We start from the raw sequence: 9,855 nt of genomic DNA, 5'->3' as shown, positions 1-9,855 counted from the left end.
TAAGATGGAAAGATGCTTTTTTTTTTTTTAAACCCATCAGATCTCTGGGTTAGATATCTAATTTCCTAAATCTAATTAATTTTCTATAACTCTATCTAGACAATACCTTTTTTAGGGGGCGGCCTTGTTTTTTTCCCCTTCCTTGAAGAGGCTGGACAGAGGGACTTAAATGTCCTCTATTCATCCATCCCCAGGCAAAACACAGCTTCCTAAGGTTGGTCTGAGCTGCAGGGCAGATGCTTGGCTGCCACGGACACAGCTCTCTGCTCCCACCATGGGAGGTGGAGTCATTCTCAGTGGGATTATTAAATATAAAATGGTAGTTAGCTATTTTTTAATCTCTAGTGAGGACAGAACAAGAGGGAATAGGCTGGAAAGAGGTTCATGAGGAAGCCTGTTAAAATGTGCATATATATACACACATATATATACATATATAAAAGTACATATATAGGGTATGACAACAGAAGGGGAGGATGTGACATCGGCATGATTTCTGTGCAGGGAAGAGCCCCATCTAGTCCAGCTGGAAGTGAGGATTCATCCAGCAATGGTAAGAGGACTGACCCTTGGAACTTCTGGGATCTTCCAATGGGCAGCCTGCAACCATTAATCTCTTTTGTTCCCAGCTGATACTATGAATATAACAACCTAATTTTTTTTAAATAGATATAGATATATATTTATATTTATATATAAAATAGTTTTTTACAAAAAAAAATACCCAAACAAACAAAAAACGAAAATCAACTTAAAAAAAAAAAAACCAAAACAGAACAACAATAACAAAAAAATCAAGCAGGAGCAGAAATGGGCTTGAGGCACAGGGCAGGCCGGAGGTGAGCTGGGGAGGTCGAGGGGCTCAGTCGCCCTTCTGCTTGGGCAATGGCAGAGTCCCGTTGGCCAGAGCCGCGGGGCCGCCTGGGGCTGAGGCCTGTGGTTTCGGGGAGGGGCGCAGGTAGGTGCTGAACAGCTTCCCGTGGAGCGGGTCGTGGAGGGAGAAGGCCTGGAACTGACCTGGACAGGCAAAGTGAGGAGAGAAAAAGTCAAACGACCTAAGGAGGAGGGGAAGAGGGCCGCCCTGTACTTTTTCGGAATTGGTATGTCCCGTCCCTCTCATCCATGCTTCAACTTCTCAAATCCAGGCTTCCGTCTTCTCTGCCTTCCTGGCCTCACCTCTCCGAGGATGAACCCTCCACCCCTCCACTGGTCACCAGCCCTTGTTCCCTCCCAGCCCGGTGCTGATGGTAGACCAGGCCCTCCTGGCAGAGAAGGCTGTGACTCACAGAGGGAGAGGCCTTGGTGGGGACCCGCCTGGCACAGCTCAGCATGCAGAGTGGCAGCAGCAGGGCGGGGTGACCCCAGCAGCAGGTGCAGGATGGTGCTGAAGCCGTCTCTGTACAGCAGGCGGACGGGCCCCTCTACTTGCTCCTCGGCAAACAGCTGGCACAGAAAGGGACCTAAGTCAAGCCCTCTCCTCAAGCCATGGCCCCACACTGCCCTGCAGATCTGCCTGACAGGTTCCTCCTCTTCGGAGAGTGTGCAGTACAGGCCCTCCCTGTCTCCCCTGCCACCCCCACCCCAGCCCTTTGTGCAGAATTAAGAACTCACAGCTGCTGCCCTCGCCCCGTTCTCAGTCAGGTCTCAACACTGGGGCACCGGGGTGGATACTGAGCACCTACTATCTGGAAGCTACTGGGAGCAGCACCCCACAGAGGCCTCTGGGTGGGGTAGGCATGGCCACCACATGTTCCCCCCGCCCCCAACTGATACCTCAAAGGCCAGGCGAGTCAGCTCGTCCAGGCTCCTGCCCCCATCCAGAGCTGCCAGTGCCAAGGCCACATCTCGGAAGTCCACCAAACCCTGGGCATCCTGGAAGGAGAAACCAGGGCAGTATGAGGACCAACACTGCATCCTCCCTCCTGCCCTGGATTTTGGTTCCTCTCTTTTCTCAGCAAGCACAGGGATGACCCTTGTGTCTGCCTCCCTCAGGACTGTGAGCCCTAAACTCTCCAGGTTTCCTGGGATTTCTTGCAGGTCAAGGGTTCGCTTGAGCTATCTCCACGTCACCTGACGAAGCTCCCCTGAAAGGGATCTCCTGTGAATGTTAGGGAATCCCTCAGGAATGCTGAAGTTATTACCATCAAGTTTCTGACATACCCCAAGCTGGAAAAACTGGTTCTCTGCTGACTCAGCCTATGATGGAGAACTGGTCCAACAGACTAAAAGGGGGCCACTGGCATAATTTCTTACCAAAAAACCCCAAGGAGGATGCCTGCCATGGTGAAACTATGCTATTCCAGTTTTGGCTCTGCTCTGCTATATAGCTAAGTGGAGAAACTCCTTTCAGACACAGTCGGCCCCAATCTAAGGAATCAACACTCAGGATGTTGAGAGCCATGGTGTGCATCTTAGACCAAGGAGAGCTCTTTGGAACCCGTGGTGATTGTTTGCAAACATTAAGAATCTTTTGGGATTATTGTAATTCAACAGGAAAACTTGGTTAAGTTCCAGAAAATCTATGGAGTGCCAAAATTCTTGAGATAGTTCAGGAATCCCCTAGGGAAGCTATGGGTTATTTTTAAAAAGTGTTGCAAAGATCTGAGTCTCAAACTCGTCACCATCTAACCTGTCCCATGTTCTCCTCCATATATCATCTTCCCACCACTCAGAGGTGCCCCACGAGGTTGTATGGTCCCCCATCTTTGCCAATCTCTAAAGTGGCTTTGGACACTTATGGACCTCACTGACTGATTATTTCTCCATTGTTCCTTCCCACTACAATGAAAACATTGTTTTCTCCAATGCACTGGATACTCTATAAGAAACGAATCCTCCAGTGGACCTCAGGAGATGACCATCCAACAACGGCTGTCAGAACATCCAGGGCAGGTTCCAAGCTGGCCACCCATGTGGCCCATTGGATAGCGTCCTTAAAACCTGAGCATGTCAGCCTGGAGGGCAGGGCCTGGGCTCTGGCCTCTGCGTCCCAGCTGCTTTACCTGCTGGAAGTAGCTAAAGGCTCCAGTCACCGTCTGGGGGTCAGAGAGCTGTAGCTGTCTGGCAAACTCTTCCTGGCTGATCATTCGACTCCGGCCTGGCTCGGCTCCCATGTCCACATGGCCAGGGGACAGCCTACAGTGGAATCGTTGAAGGCAGAGAGCTTACGCAGCTTCTTCCTGGACCTCGACCCCAGCCCCAAGAGTCCCCCCAGCAGAGCTATAGTGGTGTTTTTCTAAGATGGGCCCTACCTCACAGTCCTTTGAGAGCCATTCCTCCTTTTCTCACTGGGCTTATTATATATCTTTCCCTTTCTTTTTACCTCCTTCCTTTTACTCCATTATCTTAAAAAAAAATCCTCTACCTTCCCACTTATTTCTTTTTTAAGACTTTCCTTCCATCTTCCCATTTCTCTCTTCTTTTTTTTCTATCCATCCGTGACACCGCCCATACCCTTACATTCAAGGTCACATACCCAGCCTTCCGAAGCACCTTTCCCAGTTCCCAGAGCTGTGGCTCCAGTGCGACCTTCAGCCGGCCCACCACAATCACGGGCAAGTTCCCTACAAACTCACACTCGGTGGCTGGAATGCCCAGGGCCCTACAGGATGAAGAGCGATGGAATGGCGGGGGGGGGGGGGGGGACGGACAAGGAAGAAGAGTTTTCTGAGGCTTCATTACCAAGTCTGGGCCGCTGAACAGGGAGGAGACCAGGTCCCTTTAACCACCCCCAGTCTCAGCTGTGCAGAGCCCATCCCCCATCCCCCATCTTTGCCTTGGAACCTCAGCCCTCCACCACCCGCCTATGCTTCCTATGTCCCTGCTCCAGGAAATATTCTGTGGGATACTCACTGTGCCATTACCCTCTGGACATTGTTGGCATAGAGGGTGGGGTTTCTGCTCTCCTCCGGGCTGGGGTGGTACACAGGGAGGAACTGAAACATACACACACACACTTCTCATCAGGACCTCAAAGCTGTGGGTGAGCACTCCCACCGTCTTTTCCCTTCAAGAGTCAGCCGATGCCCATTCCCCTCCCCACCCATGGTGGTGTTGGAGAGCGTGGGGAGGTGTCTTACCTCCACGTCCACGATGCTGCAGGGCTGAGAGGCTGTGAGCCAGAGGACTTTCAGTCTAAGAAAAGAGAGACCTCAGATGCTCACCAATCTCTAACTATGGGGCCTCCCACCCTGAGGAGGGGAGTGGAAAAGTTCTGCCCATTCATATAAAAATGGACCTCTAACCACACAAGTGAACTGGGTAAACACGCAGTTGGGAGACAGAGGGAAGGGCCAGAAGAGGGTACGGAGAAAGGATGGTGGGGACAGGCGTGAGGAGGACCTGCCAGAGAAGAGGTGTGAGTAAAGGTGAGGTGCAGAAAAGGTGAGGCAACCGTGCCGGCTCTCAAGGAGACGACTGAGGGAGATGGCTCAGAAACACTGGACGGTAAGTTCAAAGGAGCTACAATCACAGCAGGAATGATTAGGTGGGATGGCTGAAAGCACTTCCAGATTGTATCAGCAGATGAGAACAAAACAGGGAAACAGGCACCCTCTTCTCTAGAGTTCTCTCAATCTGAGAGATTGCCTTGTCTGGAGATTGGAAGATGGGCCAGGAATTCTCTGATGGGCCCTGCTCCCCACCCTCATCCCAGGAACACCAAGACTCACACTCCAGGGCCCCTCCATGCCCAGCTGGTGGTGTCCTAGGGGAGAAGCAGAGATGAGGGGAGAAAGGCATTACTTTTCTTCCCTGGAGCTAGCCAAACCTCTTTGGGCAGAGGCCCTGACCCCACCCCCACCCCACATGCACATCCCATGACACTAAAAGTTTTCACTGATTTAGGGTGGATTTGGGCTCCCCTGTCTTCTCTCTTGGACTCAGACTTACCAGACTGTTGGGGTATCGGATGAGGACAGGTTGCACAGGAACCCCGGCGATGAAGGCTCCTGAATCCCATTTCCACCCCCCACCCCCCAGGGAGAGGTTAGTTCATGGAGGTAGCTAGAAGGCATGAAGTGTCAGGGTCTGGGACAGTTCTGAAATGATACCTGGCCTGGCTCTATTTCGTTTGTAATTTTCTTTCTGACTCCTACAGACTTTTCAGGGTCAGCTAGGAAGTACCCTGTCTCTCTTCCCTACGATCCCCACTTCACTTCTTGGGTTATTCCAGAGTCCCCCTCCAAATGTGGGGCTCTTTTTCCTACAGCCCTACCCACAATCATTTTATTCACCTGGTTTGAATTTAAGTAAAGCCTTCTTGTTGGAACAGGTGCCCTCAGGAAAGAATAGTACCTGGGGGAGGAAAAAACCGGAGGGACCGGAATGAGGTGGGGTAGCCTGAAGGGGAGAGAGGAAAGAGAAGCCTCTTTGGGAGCACATAAAAGGTGAGATCTTGAGACCCTTACCCACCTGGGGCCACTTGCCTCCTGAGGTAGCCCGCCTTCGGACCTCCTCCACCACTCTGCGACGGGAAGCCGGGTCATGCCGGGATACTAGGATGGCTTGGTTGAAGCGAAGAAGGGCTGGGGTCCAAGGAGGATACAAGGAGTCACTCGGTTCCTACCCAGGGGCATGAATACCTGCAGCCTCCCCTTTCTCAACAAGAGATGCTTCAGTGTCTCTCTGCCCTCGGGACCCTTTTTTTATTGTGTGTTGTCCTTTTAGGCAAGTGATCTGAGGTCCTTCCAACACCTCTAAGCACCAGCCCTCAGAATCTAAGGGGTTGGTTCACAAAAGGGATCCATTTGCATCTCATTTGCCAGCAACAGCCAATTTCCCTTCTAACCTCTCCCTTCCCCCTTGAGGCCAGTTCTTCTCTCCAGAGCGTCTCTGATTCCTGCCTTGATTCCTGCCTTTTTTGCTCGGAGCTGTCATCTCTCCCCTTCATCCCTCTTATGCTCTCTCACCTCCAATGACAGGCACGGAAAGGTTCTCAGCTCGGGACACAACCTTGGGCAGGTCACAGGGCAGCAGAACGATGGGGTCAAAGAAAGTAGAGTGGGGAGCGGCAACAAGGACAGGGGCTTGAAGGCGAGAGGCCCGCTGGCCCCGAACACGAATTCGAAGGAAGCCCAGCAGGAAAAAGAGCAGGCGGCTGAGGCCCAGCACCCCGTTGTGGCACACAGTCCTGCAGGACAAGGCTGGGCATCAGCAGAGGCGGTGATTCTGTCCCGCACTCACCCTCAGGCTTAGGCACCCAGAAAAGCAGCTGCCCTTCTCTTGTCCTCTGTTCCTCTGCCCAGGGGCTGGAGTCTGCCGACTTTGGGATATATCTGGGCACATCACTTAGAGCTGAGGTCCTGGGTACCGGGTCTGAGCCTGGCTGACTCATCTCACCTACCTAGGCTGGGGAGGTGAGCTTCAGAACCCTCCCTCAGCTTCTTCTCAAAGAGCGGGAAGAGAAGTGAGAAGTAGGGTCTCTGGGGGCTGACCCCCACTTACTTCCTCCATCCTGTAATTGGCTCTTGAAGCTGCTTCTCCGTAAGACCCGCTACTTGCAGCCAGGCAAAGGGCCAGAGGAGAAAGAGGACGATAAAGGCCAGAAGCACTCGGATGGGGGCCAACAGTGCCCCCAGGAGGCAGAACTGCAGAGGGTGGGAGAAAATGCCACTTCAGGACTGGGAGACACTCTCTCCATTGCTTCCCTTCTCCCACAAGGATGAAGCAGAGAGCCATCACCCCCTGTGGATCAGGAGACAGGTGGTGTGGGAACAGAAGATGGGGCCGGAATCCAAGGTGAGATGAAGATACCAATAAAGGCGAGAGGATAAAGGCTTAATAGGATCAAGGGCCTCATTATTAGGATCGGACCTGATTTTTTTTAATCATAAAACGCATCTATCACTTGGTAGGCTGTTAAAAGCATTTAATGACAACCCCTGTGGAGGCGCCCAGCACAGTGCTTGACGGAGAGGAGGCTGGAGATAGTTCCTCCCCCACCTCGCATTCCATAAATAGCTCCTATGTCCAAGAGAAACCAGGTGCACAGTTCTTTCTACTTTGGCCCTGGGAGGTGGTAGAGAGTTGGAACACACAGAGGTCCACTTTTTAGGCCCGGGCCGGTCTAGTTTCACTCAACAACACTCCCCTAGGATTGGGAGTGGGGGGAGAGCGTGGCCTACTCCGCAGGGTAGGGGTTGCCAGGAGCCAGGGTGACTCCTAGGGCTGCCCTGGGGAGAGTGCAGGTAAACAAACTGAGCCCCAGGAGCCAGCCTCAGGGGCGTTGAGGGCAGCAGAAACCTTGGACACTCCCTTTCCACACCCTTCCCCAGTTCCCCTAGTGCGGCTTTCCACTTCCTGTAGCCAGCCCCCTTCTCAGCCTCCCTGCCCCCCACCAGGAGGTGCTGCAGTGCGGGGAGGGGGGAGTGGAAAGAGGGGGTGTTCGATCGACACAGGGCGCAGGCTACGGGTCTAGAGATGTCTTCCCTCTCATTCAGAGCCTCGAAGAAGCACTCAGCACGCCCCTGCCCCCACCCCCGGCTTTCCGTAGCCTCCACCTCCATCCTAGTTCATTGGCCTCCGCAGGATGTAAACCGCATTCCCCAGTATCTTCCATCTCCCCATACGCCGGGTCTCCTGCAGTCCTCCATCCTCACCTAGTCAATTCTTCCACACCTTTGAGCTATCCATCTTCCGAGCCTGCGCCCTGTCCAAGGACTTCTCGCCCACCCCCGCCGCCCCCACGTGTGCTCCCCCGGACACCCTCCCCGCAAGCCTGTCACCCACCTCTTTTCCGGATCCCCATCCCCATCTTTGCCTGGGCTCTAAACGGCCTCCTTTTCTCACCCCACGAGTCCTCCCGACGCCCCCTCTCACACTTTACCTTAACCCTCTGGAGGCGGGAGAGATGTAACTCATGCACGAAGGGGTTGGGGGGCGCTGAGGGTCCGGGGCTGGGGTCGAGGGGGGCCCAGTCCCCCGGACTTCCCTGGCTCATAGCGGCGGGAGAAGGTGGGAGCGAGGGCGCCCCGGCCCCGACCCCGGGTCCCGCTCTGCAGAGCGGCGGCTGCGGCTGCAGAGCTCCGTCCGGGGCCCCGCCTGGTGCCGGGCGCCGAGGGGCGGGGAGCAGGCGGTGCGGCCCGGCCCGCGTTGTCAGGGCGCCGGGCGAGGGGCGGGGCTTCCAGCGCCCGGGTGCCGCGGCTCCTCCGCGCCTGCCTTGCCCGCCGCAGCCCCTCCGGCCATTGTTCCGCGGCGGCCGGATGCCCGGGCGCGCTGACCCGGGGCCGGGCCCTCCCGGGTTCTTCTCGGAACACCGGGCCGCGGCCTCCCCGCAGGCCTCCGGCTCGCGGCGGGCTTGGGGCCGCGAGGTGGGCGCAAAGCTGAGAGCGTCCTTCGCCCCCGCCCGGGAGTCGAGGTCACCCTGCGAGCGCCGATCGGGGCCCTCGGGCGGCTGGAAATGGAGGAGCGGTGCGCGGTGCGCCGAGGCCCGCAACTCGGGGGCCAGTAGGGCCCCGCTGTCCCCGCCGGCTCGCGGGCCCCAGCCACCCCACCTCGCGGCCGACCGCCTGCGCTTGGCGGTCTCGGCGACGTCATCGCGGAGGCCCTGGGGCGCTCGTGCCCTCTGGCGGCCGTGTTGTGCCTCACACCCCTCCCCTGGGCGTCCTGCCGGTGCCGGGCAGGGTCTCCGGTTCTGCGGCGCGCACCTGGCGTCCGCCCGGCCCCAGCGGCCCTTGAGACGCTGGCCCGTGTGCTTCCCGGAGCAGGCGAGGCCTGGCTGGCGAGGGGCGGTGAAAATCGGAAAGACCGCGGAGGCAGCTTTCTTTTCACTCCTCTCTTTTTCTCTGTCTGCCTCTCTTCTGTCTCTGCCCTTCGCGCCCAGGCTCTCAACCATCCTGGAAAACTTGTGGTCAGCACCTGCTTGTCATGCGGTGGCGAGATCAGAGAATTGGGTGGACTTTGAGGTCCACAGCTAGTAACACAATCAGAAAGATAATACCCAGGACAAAAAGGGGATGAGAGCCTCCCTGCTTGAGGAAAGAAGCTGCCTTCAGTTCACCTCTTTTTCTGTCTTAAGCATTCCTGTCAGTCACTATTTCCTGAGGACAGTGGGGACAGATCAATGGGTTGCTGGATCATTGCGCACCATTAATCTTTCATTGGAAGGGGGATCAGGCAAAAGACAGAAGTCACTCTGCTTCTATCTAGATCCCTCCTCTCCGTCCCTGCCCCATAATTAATTCACTTAATTCCTACCTGTATTCTTTTTTTTTTTAATATTTTTTATTTATTTATTCGACAGAGATAGAGACAGCCAGCGAGAGAGGGAACACAAGCAGGGGGAGTGGGAGAGGAAGAAGCAGGCTCACAGCGGAGGAGCCTGATGTGGGACTGGATCCCACAACACTGGGATCAGGCTCTGAGCAGAAGGCAGATGCTTAACAGCTGTGCCACCCAGGTGCCCCCCTACCTGTATTCTTGGGAGCATCAGCATTCTCAGAGAAACAAAGGGATATCCTAGTCGATTTGTTTATTTTTAAATGTTCTTAGAAGAGATTCAGTAGCTCAGTTACCTATTAAAAAATTTAAAAACCATTTCCAGCTTTACTGAGTAATTCCAGCTTTAATCACATACGTGTGCGTCTCTACCACCTATTTGAGGGAGAGCAGGTTTGTATCTATCTATCTTTCCAAGGTAGTTAAAATACTTTTATAATTTCATTTTCCTCAATTAAGGCAATCCATTAAATTCATAGTTACATATTTGCTTTTTATGCCTAATATTTTAACATAAATTATCTATAACCATACCAGGAGGAGTTATTAAGCTTAGAACTCAAACCCATAGAGTAATAATAATTATATGCAAATTACTATGTAATTAAATTAAGCATAACCACATATTAACAATGATGT

The 9,855-nt window shown here is 54.1% G+C and overlaps 1 protein-coding gene across 1 annotated transcript; it reads right to left on the bottom strand.

The window, feature by feature from the left end:
* Nucleotides 1-331: 331 nt before the first annotated feature.
* LPCAT4 (lysophosphatidylcholine acyltransferase 4) lies at nucleotides 332-8,071 on the bottom strand. Its single transcript, XM_045815659.2, has 14 exons — nucleotides 7,826-8,071; nucleotides 6,445-6,587; nucleotides 5,910-6,130; nucleotides 5,413-5,525; nucleotides 5,235-5,295; nucleotides 4,891-4,949; nucleotides 4,671-4,705; nucleotides 4,080-4,134; nucleotides 3,853-3,935; nucleotides 3,476-3,601; nucleotides 3,003-3,135; nucleotides 1,774-1,872; nucleotides 1,287-1,443; nucleotides 332-1,017 (listed from the first exon to the last, which is right to left on the bottom strand). Exons 1-14 carry the CDS (start codon nucleotides 7,937-7,939, stop codon nucleotides 863-865), a joined length of 1,554 nt encoding a protein of 517 aa, XP_045671615.2. The 5' UTR covers nucleotides 7,940-8,071; the 3' UTR covers nucleotides 332-862.
* Nucleotides 8,072-9,855: the final 1,784 nt, after the last annotated feature.

The sequence above is a fragment of the Ursus americanus genome, chromosome 36 (genome assembly GCF_024610735.1).
Source record: "Ursus americanus isolate L20-20 chromosome 36, mUrsAme1.1.p, whole genome shotgun sequence".
Taxonomy (NCBI): Eukaryota; Metazoa; Chordata; class Mammalia; order Carnivora; family Ursidae; genus Ursus; species Ursus americanus.
Note: the sequence above shows the minus strand (reverse complement) of the source record. Positions and strands in the feature narration are given on the sequence as shown.